Below are 23,048 nucleotides of genomic sequence, written 5' to 3'. Positions count from 1 at the left end.
AGCCTCCTGAGTAGCTGGGATTACAGGCACGCGCCACCATGCCCAGCTAATTTTTTGTATTTTTAGTAGAGACGGGGTTTCACCATGTTGACCAGGATGGTCTGGATCTCTTGACCTCGTGATCCACCCGCCTCGGCCTCCCACAGTGCTGGGATTACAGGCTTGAGCCACCGCGCCCGGCCCGAGTTAATTTTTTTTTAAAGGATGGCAAATAAGTATCTTGGTTAAAACACACACACACACACACACACACACCCCAAAACAAAACAACTTGCCCTGCTACCAGGCAAAGTGACAAGATAATCAAGTCAGGAAGGGAACTGCATAAGGCTGATGAGAGATGCCATCCACTGGAGAAGGAAGTCTTTTTCTTCTAGAATTTGAAAGGTGAAGCAGATAGCTCTTCAGAATCCCTCTTGCCCCTTTTGCAGCTGAGTGAATTAATCCTGGCTGGCAGGATTAAGTGTGGTAAATGCTAACTAACCTGGTTTCTTTACCAAGATGTTTGCTCCTCTGCAGCGGAGCCGCATTCACACTCTAACTTAAATCCTGTGGATGTTTAAGAGACTGTGGCCCTGAGACCTCTGGAAACTGATCCAGGTCACAGCTGCTGCCTGCTTCCTAGGGGGAGGGCAGCAGGTGCTTCCGAGCTCTCTGACTGCCTTCTCCTCTCTCTCCCTGGGCTCCCAGGAACAGCATCGCGGCCTCAGCTGTGTGTGTCTTCAACCTGAGCGCCATTGCACAGGCCTTCGCTGGGCCCTTCAAGTACCAGGAAAACTCACGCTCCGCCTGGCTACCGTATCCCAACCCAAACCCCAACTTCCAGGTAATTCTCGGGGGGCAAAGGGCACTGTTGGCATCCCCATGAAGAATGCAGAAGCCTTGTGTAGACAGGCAGGGGTGATTTAAAACGCGGGTGCATGCATCATGCAGCAGCTGTCTCCCTGGCCCCTCATGGACAGCCCCACACTCGGCTGGCTAATGTCAATAGACCCGGGCCCTTTGTGAATTGTGGCGCCGGGACCCAAAAAGGCCTTTTGTCAGCTGTGATGCCTCGGACTGAGCTGAAAAAGACCAGCATTCTGCTGCAGGTTAGGAATCCAGGCTTCAATTAGTACTAATGATGCTGGGCTCTGTGTCCTCAGAACCTCTGATCCCTAATGAATGACATTCTAATGAATGGGGTCCAGGGCACAGAGCAGTGGAGACACACAAACAGGGTTAGAGCGCTAATTGGCAAACGTGGTGGGATTCCCTGTTGGGAAGGACAGAATGCCATGCAGGCAGCTGGGGAAAGAAGAGGAGGTGGAGGCCCTTCATGTCTTATCACAAAATTGCAGAAGGTTCACGCTTTCAGGGCTTTCTGAGTCATCCATCTCCCCGTGTCCGGAAGAAGCTGAGACCCAAAGAGATGACGCAATTTACTGATGTTTGGTGAGTTGGCAGGTATATTTGTCCGCTTGGACTGCTGTAACAAAACACCGCAGACTGGGTAGCTTAAAAAAGAGACATTTATTTTCTTACAGTTTTAGAAGCTAGACGTTCAAGACCAAATTGTGAACAGGGTCATCTTCAGGTGAGGGCTCTCTCTTCCTGGCTTGCAGATGGACATCTTGCTGCATCCTCACGTGGTGGAGAGAGAGACATCTCTGGGGTATCTCTTTCTGTTTTGTGAGGGCACCAGCTCCACTGGGCCAGGGCCTCACCCTTGTGACGTCACTTACCCTCATTTACTACCATAGAGACCCCATCTCCATATATGGCCACACTGGATGTTAGGAATTTGGGTAGTTCACACTGAGCCCACAGCAGCGGGCATCCCTGGAGGGCTTTCTGACTACTTTCTTAGGACCATCATCATCATCGTAGCTGTAAATTTTAGCAAGTCCCAGACACGGTGCTAGAGGCTTCAGATAGATCAGCTCACACACCGGCGGCAGTGCTGTGGTGGGTAATGCCTTCTCCGTGTGCAGGGTAAAACACTGGGCCTGGGGCAGGTCACCTGGCCAGAGCCACACAGCTGATCAGTAGCGAGTAAGGATCCAAACTTCAATTCTCAGATGCAAAATCCCAGCCCATTCCAACTACATGGGCGTTAGTTAACTATTACTAATCAGTAGTAGAAGTGGGTCCTGTACCTAGGACTCCCCTAAAATGGGAGTGTGGAAAGGTTCAACTATTTTACACTTTACTTCGATTTTTGCAAGGACCATTCAATTCTGGTTGTTTTGAAAGAGTTTTGTGTTTGTTGCTATCTTTTTTAGGAGGGGGTTAAAAACACTTGTTTTTTTTATTGTACTTTACGTTCTGGGGTACATGTGCAGATCATGCAGGGTTGTTGCATAGGTACATACATGGCAAGGTGGTTTGCTGCCTGCATTTCCCATCACCTGTATTTGGCATTTCTCCCCACGTTATCCCTCCTCACCCTCGCCACCCCCTGCTGTTACTCACTTAGCTCCCCCACAACTGACCGCAGAGTGTGAAGCTCCCCTTCCTGTGTCCACGTGCTCTCATTGTTCAACACCCACCTGCTGCTGTCTTTAAACTTTTGAAGGAGTGTGGGATTAAAAATAAGATGGCTGGCTTACATGTCGTCTTTCCGTGCACTGCTTTCCTTGAGCAAATTGTGTGCGTTTTTATCACACATCTATCTACTGCGCATCTTTATTGTATATTTTCATCAAAATGGAGAGAGGGATAAAAATGCATGGAAATAGTTTAGGAGTAAATTTTGATAACCCTAATTAATGTGCATTATTTACTGTATAAAATATTTGATAAATATAATTCTCAGAGACTGAACACAGAGGCTCATGCCTATAATCACAGTGCTTTGTGAAGCCAAAGCAAGAGGATCTCCTGAAGTCAGGATTTCGAGACAAGCCTGGGCGACATAATGAAACCCTGTGTCTACAAAAATAATAGTAATAAATTAACCAGGCATGGTGGCAAGCAGTTCTAGTCCTAGCTATCTGAGAGGCTGAGCTGGAGGATTGCTTGAGCCCAGGAGTTCAATCAGGAAGCTGTAATCCATCCACTGCACTCCAGTCTGGGTGACAGAGCAAGACTCTGTCTCTAAAAATGCAAAGAAGAATGACTCTTAGGATCATTTATTTGGTGCCTCCTATGTGTCCCATGTTGTATAAATGCATATTTTGTCTTACTTTCTCCTCTAACATACAGGAAATACTCCTTTTAAGAAAGTCCTTGGTATAATAAAATCCTGAAGATTAAAGAATTAATAATGCTTACTGTATTTATAATGCATTTTCAATGCGTTGATTTTTTTCTTGCAAAAGTCTTTACAGTGTTCTCACTCATAGGCGGGTGTTGAGCAATGAGAACACATGGACACAGGGAGGGGAGCACTACACACTGCGGTCTGTTGGGGGGAAATAGGGGAGGGACGGTAGGGGGTGGGGAGCTGGGAGAGATAGCAAGGGGAGAGATGCCAGATGTAGGTGATGCGGAGGAAGGCAGCACATCACACTGCCACGTGTGTACCTATGCAACAATCTTACATATTCTTCATATATACCCCAAAGCCTAAAATGCAATAAAATAAACTTAAAAAGAAAAAAGAAAAAAAAAAGTCTTTACAGTGAACAGGGTGACTCAGTAAACTTCGTAGTCCATTACCACCTCCAGGCTGTGGGTAACTTTTAGCCCATTTATCTGAATACATTTAGAGCACACAGCATTTTCTGAGGCCAGAAGTGTGTGTTTTTATAATGTCAGTGTCACACTGAAGGACTTACTTTCATTATGGGATGGAAGCCAGTCTATGCTGCATAACGAATGAAGCATGCAGAAATTGGCATGTGTTTCAGGCAGGAAGCTTGCATTGCTGAGCTTCTCTTCTCTGAGTATTATTTAAGACTCGAAAGGGAGCTCAACCTACAGATTATGGTGATTCTTTGTTTAACTCCTAGTACAAGTATGTACTAAGTATTTTTTTTTATGTTACTCTATTTGGTAACTATACTGGCAAAGTTTCCTCACTGACATTCATGAAACCATCTAGCCTGGCATAGATGGGGAGTGGGAATTCAATTTCAACGTAAGGATCCCTCTCCAGACATGTGTAAGAGGCCTTATGTTTGCAGTAACCAACAATGGAAAGTGGTTAGATTTTTAGAACTCTTGTTTTTCCTACTGACATTTAAATTTTGTGCAGTATTTATGTAACCTATGTACTAGAAGTAGCTAATTAATCAGAGAAGCAGAAAGCAGATTCCGGTTCAGGAAGATGATGGGTTAGGAGAGATGTTGCATAATATTTCAATATTTAATATAGAAATGTCAAATAAAAACAGTAGCAAAACAGCAAAAAGTATTATTTTTCTCAGACAAAATACATAAACTACTCTAGGTGGCGCTTCTGAGCCCCGCCCTGCTAGAGGCTGCAGTCCTCAAAGTCATCCAGACCCTGACATTCAGTAAGACACGTGGCAGTCGCTGGTGTAAAACACCACCCAGGCCTGGTGGTACAGCTGCACTGTGACAGACTCCAGAATTTTCTGTGCAGCTCTGATTACTGTCACTCAGAAAGGATGGAGTTGAAATGGACAAAGAGAGCCTCAAATGTAGTTAAGTAGATGAGGAGGCAGTTGTTGGAGGAGCAAGTGCAGAGATCTGACTCTGTCCATTGGGACGTGGAAAGCATTTTTTGAGACAGAGTCTCACTGTGTTGCTCTGGCTGGAGTGCAGTTGCGTGATCTCAGCTCACTGCAACCTCCGCCTGCCCGGTTCAAGCAATTCTATGCCTCAGCCTCCTGAATAGCTGGGATTACAGGTGCCCACCACCATGCCTGGCTAATTTTTATATTTTTAGTAAAGACAGGATTTCACCATGTTGGCCAGGCTGGTCTTGAACTCGTGATCTCATGATCCACCTGCCTCAGCCTCCCAAAGTGCTGGGATTACAGGCTTGAGCCACCATGCTTGGCCCACAAAGCATGTTTGCAGCAAGATAGAAGTCAGTAAGAGAATGAAGGGGCCATTAAAATTGGGCACTCCTGCAGGAGATTAGGTGATTGTGGGCTTGGCCACCATGCACTAGCGTGCTAGGACAAGAATGGATTCATTGTCTGTGAAACAAGTAAACCAAAGTGCAAGTATTTATTATTTAAAAAAAAACAGTAGAATTACCGACCATGTGACTTGAAGAGATGTTGGCATGACGACTGTTGTGGATTGTAGGGCACGTGACAGCAATGGCTGTGCTTTTACTATTTTTGTTGTTTTCTTCTTGCATGGTGAATCCAGGGTGTCTCACACAGTGCCCCACACAGACACAGTGGGAGTCCAGCATATAAGGCAAAGCTAAAAAATTTTCAGACATTAGAGAGTTAGGTGGATTGGTTATGATCCAATATGTATATTCTGTAACTCTGAGTACTTTAACAACTATTTGAAAGAGAAGCACTGGGTGGAATATTCACTATAATAGGCCAGCAAAAGAAACCAAGAAGTAGTAGAGTATACCACGAAACCAAGTCTTGGCAATTCTGGCAGATGACTTAAATGAGACTGAGAGATAGGCGAGATGACAAGGCATGGCGAGTGATCCTGCCTCACCCCCGCCACTGAGATCTCCCTGTTAGGTCCCCAATTTCTCGGCGTTCCTTAAGAACAGCGAGAGATTCTCATTTTTATATTGTGCCTCCTCGTTTTCATGATACCAGTTTTTTTGTTGTTGTTTGTTTTCTGAACACTGTGCTTACAAAACCTGTGTGCAAACTTTCCCCAGTAAGTAGGTAGCGAACTGCCACTGTGCCTTAGGTATCATCACTGATTTCAGGAATGTAAACCACCAAACATAACGTCATGCTCAGAACTAGAACTCACCTGTGTAGACAGTAGATCAAGCCTAGTGGAGCTCTTTTTTATTTTTAAAAACACGTATTGATAGACAGCGACACGTCCCTGACCTCCACGTGTTACTATTTCATGCTGTAATTAGATAAAATACCCTAGCACATCCCCTCACCCTCAACAGCAGCTGCTTGTGTATTCACTCATTGATTCCTTCCCTTCTTTATTTATTTACTCATTTCCTTCTGGCCACTGAAGCTCAACAGACCATGGAATTGCAGTCCTGCTCCAAGACCAATGCATTTGCCATTTACCGTTAGTTGAATGGCTTCTCTTTAGTGCCAGGCACGTTGTCTTGTTCTTTGGCACTCATAAGGACTTTCAGTTAATTTATAAGTGCTTTCCACAGATTATCTCAGCTGGCCTCACAGTAGGCCTGAGAAATGAGCAGAGTCAGTATTTTCCCAGTCACTGGACAGGTAAAGAGACAGAAACTGAGAGGTGAGACCTCACCTGAGACCACGTGGGAGGACAGTTGTCACTCACGATTCCATGTGGCTTGAGTGATGGAGCCAGAGTAGTACTTGGGCCATGGCAGGTCTGAGCCTTGCACCTGAACTCACACAGTCCTTGCCTGTGGAACATGGGGCACCCCCGCAAGGGTGTGATACTAAATGAAGCATTGGACTGGATGCATGAAATCCATTTGACTCTCAGAGTCTCTTTTTCTGCAGTCATCCTATTATTTCATGGCATGTGGATCATTTTATCAAATGCTACAAAATCATCATCTACTTTTAAAAAAGCGATTTTCATCTTACACATCTGCACCTCTCACCTGTTATAAAACCAAACATTAGACATGACATGTTATAAACCATAGTTTCAGGTGATAAAGGTCTGGAAATTCATTTCCATCAAACCTACTTATGTGAAGTTCTACTGGGGATCAGTCACCATTTGTACCGGGAATTAAAGTTTATGAAAGATGTGAGAAGGGTTGGTAGTTTTCTGATTCTGAGCTTGCTTTCCTTTCTATCCCTCTTTTTACCCCATCCTTGCCAGAAACAGTGTGATAATATGACACCCGCAGCCTCCCCATAGCACAGCTCGGAATTTAATTCCCAGCAGCGTGCGGGCCTGATTTTCCCCTTGTGTATATATCCCAAATTCATCTCCATGATACTTACTCTATCTCAACATCTCATTCTTTTTTTCTTCCTTCTGTATTCCTTTCTGCTCTTCTTCTCCCCACTCATCTCCTTTCCTTCATTTCCCTTATCTCCTCATCTCTCTCTCTTCTTAGAAATTTGCCATGTTCTTTTCCATATTCCTGGACTCTAACCATTTTAAAATAATTTCGTCTAATTTGAAATGCAAGCACAAAGCAATAAGGCCGACACCATATTTTTGTATCCCATGTGAATGCTGTTCAGCTTTACAGATTAGAATGACCCAATGCTATCACCTTGAAATCCATGTCTTGCTTATAGACCCCCTGCTACAGTAGAAAAACTAATGCATCTATATGAGGTCCTTAATTGTTGCATTTTCAATTTGCTACCTGATATCTCAGACAGATATCATAGTATGTGTTTAGCCAGGCAGCTGTCAAGTGACTCAACAGAAAAGGCGAAGTTTCTGTGCATCTGCAGCTTAAAGTTAGCAATCGCTTTAATTTTTTTAGCTTCTGATCAGTTCATTTATGATGGGGTTAGGAGATTCCCAAGATATGAGTTCAAATCTAACATGAAAAGGATGCTAACGATGGTGGCTGCAGGGAGAATAGAGAAGCAGACAAATTTGCACACCAGTTATGCATTGTGGCTTACCTGATTTCCAAGTTGCTCTCCAGCTACGGTGGTCACAGCCAGCTGTGGGTGTCCAGGCTGGTGGCTCTGGTAACACGGCCTGTCTTCCCTTGCAGTGTGGCACCGTGGACCAGGGCCTGTACGTGAACCTGACCGAGAGAAACCTGCAGGATGCTCAGAAGTTCATTCTGATGCATGAGGTGGTGCAGCCAGTGACCACCATGCCGTCCTTCATGGAGGACAACAGCCGCTTTTCCCACGTGGCTGTCGACGTGGTGCAGGGCAGAGATGCGCTCGTCCACATCATCTATTTGGCCACAGGTAGGAGCTCTGCCCTCCTCTGAGGGGTTTTCTATCATCTTCTGATTTTGTGTTTTAGATTTAGGTTCTAAACATGCAATTTCAATTTCAAGCTTTACGTCTGCTGTCTCTTTTTGCGACCAGCAAAACCCACGATGCTAACTTCTTCCTCAGCTGCTGTGCATCATTTGGGAAATTTCAATCGATTTTCACTCTATTAGTCATAACTTTATTTGGAAAGACAATGGCTTCTTTACTATTATTTCTCAACTATTCATAAAATAAGTCTTTTTGGCAAGACCATTTGGATTTGGGTAATTTAAGACAGTGGTGTGCTTTGTTAGAGGACATTTCTGGGTGAAATGTTATCTTGGGATTGTCCTGGTGATTTCTCATTTGTTTAAAAACAGTGCCTTCAGCAAAATATTTGTGTGGATGGGAGTACATGGAAGTGTTCAAAGAATATGTTTTGAGGCATAAATAATGGAATATTCATAGCAAATGTAGGCAACGATACTTATCAAATTACAAATAACAATTAGACCTCTTCAGTTTCCAAAGCAACTAAAGTGTAGAAAGCATGTTTCATCTCAGTTTATTACACAGACGGCTCCAGGTGTGTGAGGTGGGCTTAGAGACCTGGCTCAGCCCTGAGGACATGTCCCTCTCTCTGCTGCCTTCAGGTCCCCAGACAGAGCTGTCTCATGGTAGAGTCTGCCCCTCTCCATTCTTTGTCCAATGTTTTGTATAACTGTCATTTCTCATGGAGCATAATTGCTGTTTTTTGTTGCTGATAATAATATATTTTTTTTCTTGAAAGAACTTCTCAATTCCTAATTACATCTTTACCAGTTAGGGTTTCTTTTTTCCCATGAAGTTGCTACTATCTACTGAATCTTTACTATTTGTGAAGTTCATTTGAAGCACTGGGGAGTAAACTGGTGAACACACAGGCATCACCTGCTCTGTTGGACTTTACATTCTAGTGGACACAGCAGATAATAAATAGACCAGTCAGCAAGATGCCAGAGAGGTTATGGCGAGCAGACACAGCAGGTGCACAGAGAACGCTATGGCCGCAGGTGGCAGGCAGGCTCCTGTATTTGCTGGCCAACATTGAACTCTGCCAGGAGATGAAGATTAAGCTGATCAGGGACTGAGAAGGAGGGGCCGGCCCTGTACCCATAAGGGAAACAACCAGTGAGCCAGATGTAGGACTGGCCAGCTGCAGGCAGTGCCACTGAGTGGTCAGGAAAGATAAGGACAGATGTGACCACTGGATGGCCAGGTGGAGAGCCACAGCTGCCTCTCAGGGTCAGTCTGTGGGAAGAGGAGGAAGTGGGCAGGAGGAAGAAGTCAGAAGAAGCTGGCAGAAGTCAGACAGTACCAGCTGCTTAGGGAATCTCCTCTGGAGCTTTTCAGGGAAGGGGAGTGGAGGATTGATGAGCTATCTGGAGGGTATGGGAGGTTAAGGAAAGGGTTTTTCTTGCTTTTTGTTTTAAAAGAAGGAAAGGAATTACTATTGCATTGTCTTCTTGTTTATGAGACTGCAGACAGGATTGTTTCTCTTTATTCTGTCATTTATTTCCTTAATGTCCCTCAGGGTGCCTGAAATGGAATAGGTTTGTGGGATGAATGAACTGGACCTTTCTGTAAGTGTTCCTAGTTTTTCACCATAAATGTCCAGGCTGATGACACAGAGAACAGGGCCATCTTCTTCCAATTCTACGAGGACATTGAGGACTTCATTGGTACCTTGGGAGTGGGAGGGATTTTGACAGGGGCTGAGGCTATTCTTGAGTAGACCTCAGTGGGTCAGTGCAGAGCAGCCTGAGGTCTCAACTCGAGCCTTTGGACATGCTCCCCACATGAGGCTGAGTAGGTGACATTTGCTTCTCTTGTGTTTATAATGATCTATGGTGAACTTCTGAGGATTTCTGTTGAAACTTTCCTATTTTTACTTTGATGAGTGCCTTAGTCAGTGGCTATAACAATTTACCATAGACTGGTGACTTACACAACAGACATGTATTTCTCATGGTTCTGAAGGCTGGAAATCTAAGATCATGGTGGCTGATGACTCATTTCCTGGTGATGTTCCTGTTGCTGGTTTGCAGATGGCTGCCTGCTGGTTGTGTCCTCACGGAATGAAGAGAGATCTTCTCTTCTATCTCTCTTCTTATAAGGGCACTCATACCATTCATAAGGGCTCCATCCTCATGACCTAATCACCTCCCCAAAGCCCTGCCTCCTAATTACATTTCATGGGGAATTAGAGCTTCAACATATGAATTTTGGGGGGAAAAAACATTCAGTCCCTAGCTACAAGTAACTTCTTCTACCACTATTTAAAACCATTATTTAAAAGTTTCTAGAAACTCGCTTGCAGAAGTCTGTTTTGAATGAGAACATAACTGGACTGCTGCTCCCAACCCCCTCACCCCCACACTGAGCTAATGGTGAGATTAGCTCAGGACTCAGCTGCTACAGAGATTCCAGACCATCTGACCCTGTCTGATCTGCAGATCTGATTGCGATAGTGATACACCACATGCCATTTGGCAAATACATCTTGCAGAGATTCGCTTTATTGTTCCATAAACCTGATTTTTGGCTTTTGTTTTAATATATTGCCTATGTACAAAGTGAATTGTGTTGTACATCAAGATATTGCTAATTTGAACCACAAGTTGGGATTATGGGTAAAGATACCATATGCAGAACTCTTTGGCAGTTTCTGTCTCTCACTACTTGTGTTGTTTGTTAAACTCAAGAGGAGGAGGACTTCATAGTGGGTGAAGGTACTTTCCAGCAGAAACCTGGGTTCCTACAGAAACCCTGCTCCAAATCATATGCAGTGACTCACGGTGGGTTCCAAAACAGGTCTACTGAAAGCTGCATTCCCAGGCCGCATTTCACCTTGTTTAGACTGGCTTGACAATTTTAACTGAACAACCTCTATAAATTACAAATTTCGTGTCTCAACTAACTTGTGGCTTTTTTCATTTACTCTTACAGTACTGTTTAATTAATATATTTTGAAGGAGATATATTCTTTTTTCAGGTTTTAATTACGAATGATATTTAGCTTTAAGGGATTTTTTTAATGATCTAGCATACAGTCTTTATGTCCAAAACATTGTATACTGGAAGGTATAATAATATACATTTTAATTCAACCCTCTAAGAGCTGAACAACTCCCAACAAGTAGAATTGATAAAGGTTAGAGATTTTGACTTTTCAGATTCAAAAGGCTGATGTTTATCTGGTCTCTTACTTATGTCTAGCCCTAGTAGTTACATCAAAGCAAACCAGGGACATTCATCTCATTTGATATTAAAACTGATTCTGAGGTGGGAGGGATAAAGAGAGATTGATTAACGAGTACAGATATAGACATAGCTAAAAGTGAGACCTGGTGTCCAATGGATCAGTATGGCGCCTATAGTTAACATTAATTGATTGAACATTTGAAAATAGCTAGAATAGAATAATTCAGATATTCCTGGAGTAAAGAAAACATAAATATTTTAGGGAATGGATTTCTCTATTACTCTGATTTGATTATATTAATGTATCCAATTATTACCTATACCTTGAAAATATATATATCTAATATGTTTCAAATTTTAAAAATTAGAAAGGTAAATCTAAAAAAGGAATCTGATATTGAGCACACATGCTAGAGATCTTTCAGTATGGCTGCACTTGATACACCTTATACAGGAGTTAAACAGATTATCAACTGATGGAACATGGGTAAAACATTCATAACTAGTGATTGTGAAGCTACAGTCCTTCCTAACTTATTCACAGAATCAGTTTGATATCCTTCCAGGCATGGGAATCCAGGTTTGGTGGTAGGTGTATTTTCTCTCGCTTTGATTTTGTATGAACACATGCAGATGGGAGGAAACCTGCCAATGGCTGTTTGAAAAGTCAGTTTGTTTTATTTGTCCATGTTGTCTGCAGATCCACGTAAGCTAGAGTCCTCTTGGTGGTGTAGCTCATCTGCATCTTGCCTCTTTGGTGGTGGTTCCCGCTGCTACCACCCTGCTGAGTCAGCAGCCTTCCCTAGATACATTCTGGGTCCATCCATGTTCATGCTACTACCTGTGCTTCTCCCGGTGTTCATCCAGCTGGGGCCAGGCATGTTATCTGAGATGTGACTGTGCTAATATTTTGTAAGTTGGTTTTTGAAGATTTTCTCAGAGCCAGAGACAAGTGAAAGTGGTAACTCCTTTAGAACATTTATGACTGGAGTTCTGTAAGTGACTGAGTCTCCTATCCAAATAGCTGTTGAGTTCTCTAGAAAGACAAAATTAAGGTCATGTTGAGCAAAGGTATTCTGCGAGTTTCCCCCTTACTTGACGTGGAAATACGTCTCCTCTGGCTCTTCCCCACCTCTGTGATTGTCCCTTGGAGTCCCACATGCATTCCTGGTCCAAACATGTGGCTGCTGTTGTGGGATTTATCCACAGAATGGCCATGGTTGTTCTATTTCTATGCTCCCTCCCCCAAAGGACCATTCAGTCTTAGGGTTTCTACTCTCCCTTCTAGGATGAGATATATCACTTTTATTTTCACTTTGCCTCAATTCTAGTGTTTTGAAAATTATTTGAACCTTAAATTGTATGTAACCTTAAAATGTTCTAAGCTTATATTGTGACAATAATTGCGTAACTCAGAATACACTACACTAAAAATCAGTGGGTGAATTTTATGGCATGCAGTTTTTATCTCAATAAATATGCTTTTAAAAAAGAATGAGATCTCTCTTTTTGTCATTTTATGTTATATTTTATAAATAGTTTTAGTTAGAGGATAATTTATAAACATTTGTATAAAAACACATATCAGATGCTAAAGAAATGTAAAGGAAGAAGGCACACCCACACATTGTGAATCATTGTTTTTCATTTTGAACTTTTGCATAGAAAAGTCAGGACAGCTAATAGATGATTATAAAATAGGAAGCAATCATACAGAGGCTTATATTGTTTCTAGGTGCTGAACTGATGGGAGCTTGTGCCATGATTATCAGCTGTATTTCCTTCTCTTCCCTCAGCCCCAAGGTCGATGGTTTTCTAGCATGAAATATTTATAGAAATCTCAAAATATAGAGCTGGACATGGTGGCTCATGCCTGTAATCTCAGCACTTTGGGAAGCTAAAGCAGGAGGATCACTTAAGGCCAGAAGTTTGAGACCAACATGAACAACATAGCGACACTGTACGTCTACAAACATTTTTAAAATTAGGCAGGTGTGATGGTGCGTACCTGTAGTCCCAGCAACCTGGAGGCTGTGTTGGGAGGACTGCTTGAGCCTAGGACTTAGAGGCTGCAATGAGCTAGGATTGCACCATTGGATTCTAGCCTGGGCAGCAGAGTTAAGACGCTGTCTCAAAAAGGAAAAAATAAATAAATAAATAAATAAAAGGAAGGCTCAAGACCTTCAACAAAGAGGGACTCTGAGCTGAGCTTCCTTCTCTGCATCCCTGTCCTGTCACTTCAGTCTGCAGAAAAGCAGATGGGATAGAAGGCATCCCAGCAGGAGCAGAAACACATGTGCCATAAAGTTGCTTTGCTTGAAAGAAACAGAGAACAATTTAAATAAAGTAAGTACCCAGAGTTGGAATAATGAAAAAAACAAAATGAGATGAAAAGGAAGTTCAAAAAAATAAGGGAATAAGGAGAAGATCAAAACGAGGCTCTATTCTATTACAAGAGTAATAATTAAATTAGAAACTTCATGGAAACAAAAACAAAGCTGAAGCTTAGCCAGGGAGTAAATGTTTGCAATGGCTAAGGTGGCAAATGTAGAAATAAAAGATAAGGTTTTAAATGTGAAGGACCCACAAACACAATGGAACACACAGAGTGATTGGTGTCTTTGAACCGAAGAACCCTGTCTGTGGAGCTACAAAGTCATTCCCAAAGACATTATTGAAGACAATTTCCCTGAAATAAAGGAAAAACTGACTCTGTGAATTTCAAAGCATACTATATATGAGCAATATTAATTCAGAATAAACAAACACTAGTCAGGTAAGTTTTTTAATTCCAAGAATACAGAAATAATATTTAGGTGTTAGGGAGGAAAAAAATAACTAAAAATGAAAAAAGTCACATGGTCTCAGAATACTCTGCAGCTGTATAAGTCTGTGACACATGATCATACAAAATTCCGAGAAAAAGAAATGTGAATTGAGGATATTATACTCACCCAAGAATAAAAAAAAAAAGGCAGACACTCTCAAAAATGAAAATCTCAAGGAATAGAAAACCAAAAATCTCTTTTACAAACATGAAATAAGACTAATTAGTGGTTAAATTCAGCCAAATGATGTGAGAATGTTTGAGAAAGAAAGTAAAACCAAAATAGGGGAGCACTTGGTACCAGATTTCAAGTAGAGGAAAATAAACGGGACTCAAGAATGGTATTACAGGCTAACCTTTCCACCAAAAATAAAGGGACATGGAAAATTTAGGGATCATGTATCCTTGAAAAACAGAAAACCTTGGCTGCTAGCCAAAGAAGAAAATCAGAACAAAAACTTCAGGAAAGCTGTTGTGGAAAGAGGGTGAGTGAGGTGCTCGGGACCCATTTTACTATCTGAAGAAGAACCATTAAGGTGTCATGCGAGCCAAGGCTCCGGGTGCGATGGAGCATAATGAGCTCAGACCACAGAGAAGGACCGCTGATTGGTCAGGTCGCAAGCACAACTGCAGGATCTCTCAGCCTTACTTGACCCTGACCCTGGACCCTCAGCTGCCACCGTGGCTGCAGATTCCTGAGCAGGACCAGGAGGTTCCTCCAGTTGATGCTGAGCAGCTGGTGGGCAGGCGTCTGTGGTGCTCTTGCCACGCCTGGACTTGGATGCAATCCCTCGCTTCTGGGTAAGGGATATGGCTTCTCAAGCAGATGCTGGAGGAGCTGGTAGCTGCAGCCCAGAAGTGCAAAAGGATTAACTCTCCATGAAGCAAACCTCATCCAGAGAGATGTGGGGTAAGGGCAGAACTGGTGATATCCCTTCCAATTTCACCTCCAGGCGGCTGTCCAATGGCAGGCTCCTCATGTAGCCAAGCAGATGTCTCTTTGTGATTCGTCATAAAGAAAGGGCCACATGGCAACAAATCATGTGGCATAACTTCCTGCTCTTTTCTGCTCCTTCTTTCTTTCCCTTACCACACAGCCCTGGGATTGCATCCTCAATAATCCATTAGCACCGGATCCTTGCTTCATACTCTGTTTTCTAGGCAATCACAGTAAGGGATCTGACAATGCCTGGAGTTCACTCAACCCTGTAGAGTTTCAGAGCTCCAAATGCAGGCAGGGATAGCTCATATGTGCCTTCTAGCTATGTTTAAAAATTCAGATTTTAACCTAAGCATAGTAATAATTACTGAACGTTCTGTTTAAAAAATGAAGTTACATGATATGATGCAGGTTTTCAAAGATTGCTATCTACAAATCCTGGAGAATGATACAGAGGGTAACACAAGGGTAGAAGCAGGGTAAAATGTGGGGTACAATTTCTTTCTATACTACCAGTACTGTATTGCTACATGATCGCCATTGTCTAAGAGCAAGCAGGCATTCTAGATGTCATTGCTTTGTAATTGAGTAAGGAAGAGTAGGCTGGGGTCAAGACTATTGAAGTCATCAAGAAGGTCCAGGAGGAGGTGAACATGGCAGGCTTAGCCAGAAATAGGCAGATGTTACCCTCAAGGAAGCAAACATTTAGTTCTTAGGGGAAAAAAAAATCTTATTTTTGTTCAAATATGCATGCACTATACAAGCAAATATACTGTACGGCGTATCTGTAGTATTAAAATTTCATGGGTGAGGGGACAATCAGGAAAAACATCTGGGAAACCTTATTGTGGGAGTGTTAATGGAACACTCAGTTTGAGAAATGCTGCTCTTGGTTAATTTCTTGAAGAGAAGCTGACAGATGTGGCAGGTGTTTTGGAGGAGTGGGAGAATGGGTGCAATTAAGAATGACTCCTGATGTTTTTGGTTTGGCCTGTTGATACTTCTGGTGGCCTTTCCTGAAAGGAAGACACTGGAGTTTTTTGTGCCAGAATTCACCGGAGAGGGTTCAGCAATAAACAAGACAGACAGAAACCCTGTCCTCAGGAAGCTTATATTTTGGAGGGGGACACAGAAAACAAAATAAGCAATTACATTAAATGTTAAATAGGAAAAAAATGAAACAGAAGGATGGGCTGGGGGAGGCAGGAGTTTCAGTGTTAAAAAGAAATGTGCAATGTGAGGAGAGAAACAGGTCTGTTATAGTTGGAAGTTGTGCTGTTTTTCATGGAAAGTTGGGGTGGATAGAGACTAGGCTGAGTTGAGGAGGAGACTGATGTCAGGAAATGGATACCCATTTAACAACATCTTTATAGATGTGGGACTCTGAGGCTGGGGGCGAGGTGGAGTGGGGGATCGGGGAGACAGCAGAATGGAGGACCATGTGGGGTTGGCAAGGGCACTTTACCTGTGGGTGTCAGCAGGCAGCTTTGCACCTGTCTTGGGGAAATTCATCTGTAAATGTTTCTAGTCTCCCCTCCCCATCTCCACATGCCACTGTCGCATCTCTTGTGGACCTCAGAGGAGTGTGTTTCTGTCAATCCCATCCCCAGTTCTCTGAGATGGAGACCTAGAGCCTGGGCTGGAAGGCCAAGGGGAAGGGGAGGACTTTGCTGAGGGGCTGAGTCAGTCCCTAAAGTGAAGCATCAAAGGGAGCCACGAGCAGGTGTGGGCTGGGGAAGGAGGCGTGACTATGTGTGTGTGTTTGGTGGGGTGCCAGGGGGCTGCCAACTGAGAAAAACCAACCGCCAGAGAAGTGAGAAAGGCAGCAGCAGAATAGTTTCTTAGGACAACTCCTGAAATCCATGGTGTTTAGTGCTTTTGAAGAGGTATTAATACAAGGTAAAGATGGAATTCCACCTTTAAGGACCTTGGATTTTTGGCACACGTAATCTTGACTATTTTCAGTACAGATTAGCGCCTGTGAGCCTATGAATCTGGCTTTTATAAAGTTTCAACTACCTATGGGCATCATCTCGCTGAGGAGGAAGAATGATGGAATAAGAAAGAGGGGTCCCTCAGTGGGGGAGGTTCTGAGGTGCACAAGGGGCAGGGACGGGGGTCAGTGTAACCTCAGGGAAGAAAGAGGAGATTCCTTGATGTACCTGGGGGCCCGAGACTCACACCTGCTACCTTCACTTAGCTTTGCCCTGAGCAGCAGGGATGAAATGTGACCAGTGACCTCCCCTGCTCCTACTCTTCCCTTGCAAACTCATTTTAAGTACAGAAGAGTGCCTTTGTATGGTTGCTTGCTACAAACCATTTTTAAAGTCAGGAGATCAGTATGACTTCCAAAATTGTAGAAAAGACAAGGAAACAATGTTCTATGTACTCTGGAAGTTTCTAATGCAAGAGTGACGTGGCCAACTAGCTCAACAAATGCTGAAATTCTGTTTCTGACTTTCCTATCTCCCTGCAGTTTTTTTTTTCTAGCACCTACTTTTCAAGGCTTTCAGGTCCCTATCGTAAAAAACCAAGGTAAAGCTGAGTGAGGAAAAGACTTTGACATTCCCTTTGACCAACATCCATATGACTTTAGAGACTTCAAGGATACCCTTCCAGGTGCCAAAAATAGTTAATACATTTACAGTTGCCATCACTCCCAAGAATTATCTCACTCAGTGTTTCTAAGCAATCTGCAACTATCTAAGCATCAGAAGCAAGTATTACCTTGTGAAAAATTATCATGTTGGAATTTTTTTTTAACATTCACTCCAATTTCTGTCTTTTTCACCAGAAATTAGAAATCTAAACCTAGTCTGGCCTTGCATCATGTGTGCCTCATGTTAGGGACTCCCACCAACTGAAAGGGTACATTGCTTAGTCTGAGTGCTTATTTGATAAAAATTTCATGAATTTTTTATTTGTTGATAGAATAATTACAGCAAGTAATAACAACCCAATTACCTGGTAATGTGGGTTAAACTGTGTTCCCAAAGAAGGTATGTTTAAATTCCTAACCCTTCAGTACCCTATTTGACCTTATTTGGAAATAGAGCCTTTGAGCATGTAATTAGTTAAGTCGATATGAAGTTTTCCTGGAGTACCGTGGACGCTTAATCCAGTAGGACTGGTGTGCTTGTAAGATGAGAAGAAAGGCAAACCCGGAGAATGCCATGTGAAAACATGGGCAGAGATTGGACTGGATAAATGCAAGCCAAGGAACACCAGGAATGCACGGCTGCCACCAGAATCTAGGATGAGACAAGAATTCCACCCAGACTCTTAAGGAAGTGTGGTTCTCCTGACAGCTTGATTTCAGACTTCCAGCATCCAGAACTGTGAGCAGATACATTTCTGCTGCTTTCAGCCCACCCAAATGTGCTACTGTATTGCAGCAGCCCTAGGTTACTAATATACCTGTGTAGACGCTGCCACATTGCACCTGCCCTTACAGTCAGGTTGAAAGAGTAGCCTGGCTTTCTCCTGCTCCCTGATGCTGCTCCATATCCCAAACTCCAGGGACACAATTAGTTCTTTAGTGTGAGTTTGTGTTAGGCCGAATTAAAATGAAAATCAACTGTTGAAAATAATACGTGCCAAACCACTTAAAATGCTATACAACAACTAATTGTTTTGTTGGATTAAATGTGGGAAGGTTAGTTCTTGTATTTTAATGTTTTACTTTTAAACATGTTTTATGAATATTTTTAGTAGCTGATGCCTGGTCTGCCAACCACAAAATAAAAGGAAGCAGTAAGCTATGAATTAGTAAATTTCCCAATATGTTCTAAATGGGATGCAATCCACTTAACCTTCATGGAGCAGACAATTTTACTGTTTTCTTCTTGGTCTCTGGCTTCCTCTCCACCTTTCTTTGCTTTGGACCTGCCTGAAGCAGGTGACCTTCCTCTCTCAGGTTTCACATGATTAGTATTGACTGAAAGTTGCCCTCAGAAGTAATGATCATGGTCTGTGGACAACAAAAGAAATAAGTAAATAAAATTGTTTTTCGTTACTTCTTTTCATATAGATCCTGCCTGATACAAATTTTTGACAGAACTCCTTTAGGTATAATAGCAGTGGCTAGGAGATTAAGCACAGTGGATTCTTCTTCCCAAACCTGCTGTCCTCTTGCTTATACAAAAACCCAGTAAGGGTGGTATTGTTTCTCTTTGAAATGATGGTATTATAACTACAAGGATTTTTTAAAATCTTGATTCAGTACCCCAGCTTTTCTTATTTTTGTTAAGTCTAATCTCTACTTCTACAGAGGGTCTCTGCTTCTAACGAAGAACACGAGTTACTGGAATATGTAATATAGACACATGCTTAGGAATTTTTAAGGTATTTATCCCGGAAAATTAAGTTATGAGAAGACCCACTTAACTGCCAATTTGATGATATATCTGCAAGCATTTTTGACAAAAGGACTTTTCTAGTTGATGATAAGCACATAGGTCTTTATAGTACTAAGGGCTTTCAACTAAATGGCTCGTCCATCCCCAACCATATCATTTGTTGTGGTAAAACACATTTTACAATTGTTTCCTTTTAAACTACTATCCTACTATCCATATAGAATGCTGGCATGTCTTAAAAGAGAGCTTATCTGGCTAGGCACAGTGGCTCATGCCTGTAATCCCAGCACTTTGGGAAGCTGAGGTGGGCGGATCACAAAGTCACGAGGTCAGGGGTTCAAGACCAGCCTGGCTAACATGGTGAAACCCATCTCTACTAAAAATACAAAAAATAAGCTGGGTGTGGTGGCAGGTGGCTGTAATCTCAGCTACGTGGGAGGCTGACGCAAGAGAATCGCTTGACCCAGGAGACAGAGGTTGTAGTGAACCAAGACCGTGCCATTGCACTCCAGCCTGATGGCAAAGCAAGACTCAGTCTCAAAAAAAAAAAAAAAAAAAGACAGTTTATCTACTTTTTTTTCCCACTCTGGAATTCACTTTGGTAAGATCCAAGTGTCCAAGTAGAATATAACTGAAAGTATTTTTTGTGTTGAATATAGTCTGGTGAGAATTTTTTTTAAACAAATATTTAAGAGAGCAGATCCTACTAGTGATTTAACTTGGGTAATGAGATTCTTGGTGGTTTTTTAAAAATTATTTTCTTCATAATGAACATTTGTCAACTAACAATTTTTTTGAGGAATAAATCCAACTTCTGTCATCATGAGGCATCAATTTTGTTGGTTTTGAATGAGGCCGGCTGCAACTTTCAATTTATCTGTGTTACTGCTATGTAAATTCCAATTTATTATAAGTGCTGCCAAGGTGTTTATGAATACCAGAGATAGAACTAAAATTATACTGATAAATATGTAAAAATTAAGTGCTCAGAAGCCAATCCATCCCATCTGCTGGTTGGTAATTCTTGACATGTGTCCTTGTGTAGCCATTTCCAATGTCCTCATGCTGAGTTTCAGAGTTCTAATAGGGTGCTAGGGCTGGGTTCAAAGTCAAAATCCATATAACCCTAGTAACATGTGGGATGGAGGATGTCTTTTAGGATCACCTAGGAGCAGCCCAGGCCTACATCTCCTAGGGATGTCCAAGTTGGGGAAGAGATAATGGAGATGAGCCTGGACAGCTCTCAGGACCCTGCATGGCACTCACCGTGGTTGTGAACAAAGATTAATAAGGTAATCTTCAGTGAAGCCAAGTAAAGGCACTGACTTCAGAAAACGCAAATTCACAGAAAATGCAAATATATTTCCACCAGAATGAAGCCCTCTACATGTTCAGATGAGGGATGTCAGGAACACATCCTGCCCTCATAGAACCTCAGGCATATTGGGGTAGAGTCAACATCAATGTTTCCTGTCATTTTGTCTTATAGCTGCAATTAGAATAGCATCTTAAATGACTCCATCGTTGAAAGCACTCATCTTGTCCTCTGCCTTCATTTTCTGTAACCCGCACCCTGAACTCAGTTCTATGGGCTATGCAGGTTCAGCAGCCTATAGCTGCCCCAGTTTTCTGGTTTCCGAGTGACTGTACATCTGACCAAACAGGAAGAATTTGAGTGCTGTCACTCGAATGAATCAAGTGCAATCACTACTCCTCGCACTCCTCTAAGTCTGTTTATGGGATTAATTCTGTTGCTGTTGCTGAAACAGTCCACTTACAGTGTACCCACACACTGGGTAAGCAAGACCTTTATTACTGTCCATACCTGATAATTCTAGGTTATTTTGGCAGTGAGAACTTTTGGGTTACTTTAAACAACGGGGTATATTTTAAGGATACATGTTTCTGCTGCCCCGTCAGTGGTCACCCATCTGTGCATTCCTTAACTCACGTTCCTGAGAGGGACAGTCTGATCTGACTACCAGATCACAGTTATCGTGGATGTGTCACACGCTCCAGGCTAGGCCACCGCCGATGCTGCTGGTCAGCTGGCAGAGTAGCAATCGTGGGGTCAAGGGCCCACTTCTGAAACCATCAGCTTGGGAATAGGAAGTAGGTGTCCTTTCTGTCAGAACTGGGGTCCCTTTATTCAGAAAGAGCAAGACAGCAAACCTCAGAGGTGACCTGGGATTCACACACATTCAAAAAGATGTTAAATAGGGTATTCAGAGGACATTATTCTTGTATTGTTGTACAGCATATTATCATATTCTTAGTAATTTCAAGCATTATACACTTATTATCTCACAATTTCCATGGATCAGGACCCCACGCACTGCTTAGCTGGTCTCACTAGGCTACAATCAGGATGTCAGCCAGGGCTGCAATCTCATCTGAAGGCCTGACTAGTGAGAATCAACTTCCAAGCTTATTCAGTATGTTAACAAAGTTTATTTCCTTATGGCTGTCAACGCCATAAGGAAATAAACAGCAACAGGTTTTCCTGGCTGTTGGCAGAATTTTCTCTCACATCCTAAGACCACCTGCGCTTTCCACCCATCTCCTTCAGTGTGGCCACTTACTCGATGCAGCAGGCAAGGAAAGCCTCTCTTCTCAGGGAGACCAAGTCCTCCCTTTAGGGTTTTTCACCTGATTAAGTTAGGCTCATCCAAGATGGTCCAGCTTTTGACTAACTTAAAATTAACTTATTTGTAATCTGACTTTTATCTGGAGAATTCCTTCACTGTTCCCATGTCATGTGATCTAATGACAGGAGTGACACACCATCATATTCATAGGTCTGGCCAATACTCACGGGAGAGGACTACGCAGAACATAAACACTAGAGACTGGGAATGGTAGGGACTGTTTGAGGAATCTGCCTACGTCAGGAGGCCTCTTAGATGCCCTCTCTCTTACAAATACGACCTCTTATGCTCACCCCAAAAAAACCCTCTAAATATGTTTCAATTTTGAAAGTTTAAAATTAAATGTAAAATGGTTTTCCTTGGAGCAAACAGCTAGGACCGCACTTACGAGGGCTGTTCCTATTTAAAGGGAGAAATTATTCTGGTTTGAGCTGCTGCACAAGTAATTACATTGGTTATTTGCTCTACATCTAGTTATCCAGACCTGGCTGAAGTATTTCCACCAAGTGGAGTTATTTTCCATTTTCGCAAGTGCTCGTGAGCAAATGTCTATAACGAAAAAGAAAAATTCTGGAATGTAGAACAGAAGGACAAAAGGAAAATGCCATATGTTGTATGGCATTCAAAGTGTAATTTCCCACTGACTAAAACCAAGTGTGCAAACAAACCAAACCCCTATCTATCAGCGTTAAACGTGTAAGGGCCACCGCCATCTCTGCTTGCACCCCTCTAGTCATCTCTGCACTTCCTTCTTTCCTTGCTTTCTACTGCTGATGGGATGGATGTTCATTTCCTAACTGGAGGCAAAAACACAGGCAGTGAGGTGACTGCATCTCTGTCCCAGGGTGTGTTGTGTCTCTGACGCCCAGTTATTCAAGGACCACTGTCGAAGGACCACTCTGACACCCAGTTTTTCAAGGATTCTAAAGAATCCTGTAAGAAAAGAGTGTCCACTGCTTGGGAGTAATGTAAGCCTCCATGAACACAGAGGATCTGGATGACCTTTGCAATTCCTTTGGGGATGCAGGAAGCAGAATTTTAAAACTCTACCATACCTCCAGTTGCTGCTGA

General features: G+C 42.6%; 1 protein-coding gene across 7 annotated transcripts in view; it reads left to right on the top strand.

The window, feature by feature from the left end:
• The window catches only part of SEMA5A (semaphorin 5A), a 505,017-nt gene that overhangs the window by 338,578 nt on the left and 143,391 nt on the right, over positions 1–23,048 (top strand). For all 7 annotated transcript variants that reach the window (XM_017496928.2, XM_037727285.1, XM_017496926.2 and 4 more), the window contains 2 exons: positions 691–826; positions 7,748–7,952. In XM_017496928.2, the coding sequence (XP_017352417.1) occupies positions 691–826; positions 7,748–7,952 (341 nt within the window). The remainder of the gene's footprint in view (positions 1–690; positions 827–7,747; positions 7,953–23,048) is intronic.

This window comes from Cebus imitator, unplaced genomic scaffold, assembly GCF_001604975.1.
Source record: "Cebus imitator isolate Cc_AM_T3 unplaced genomic scaffold, Cebus_imitator-1.0 Scaffold226, whole genome shotgun sequence".
NCBI lineage: Eukaryota > Metazoa > Chordata > Mammalia > Primates > Cebidae > Cebus > Cebus imitator.
Note: the sequence above shows the minus strand (reverse complement) of the source record. Positions and strands in the feature narration are given on the sequence as shown.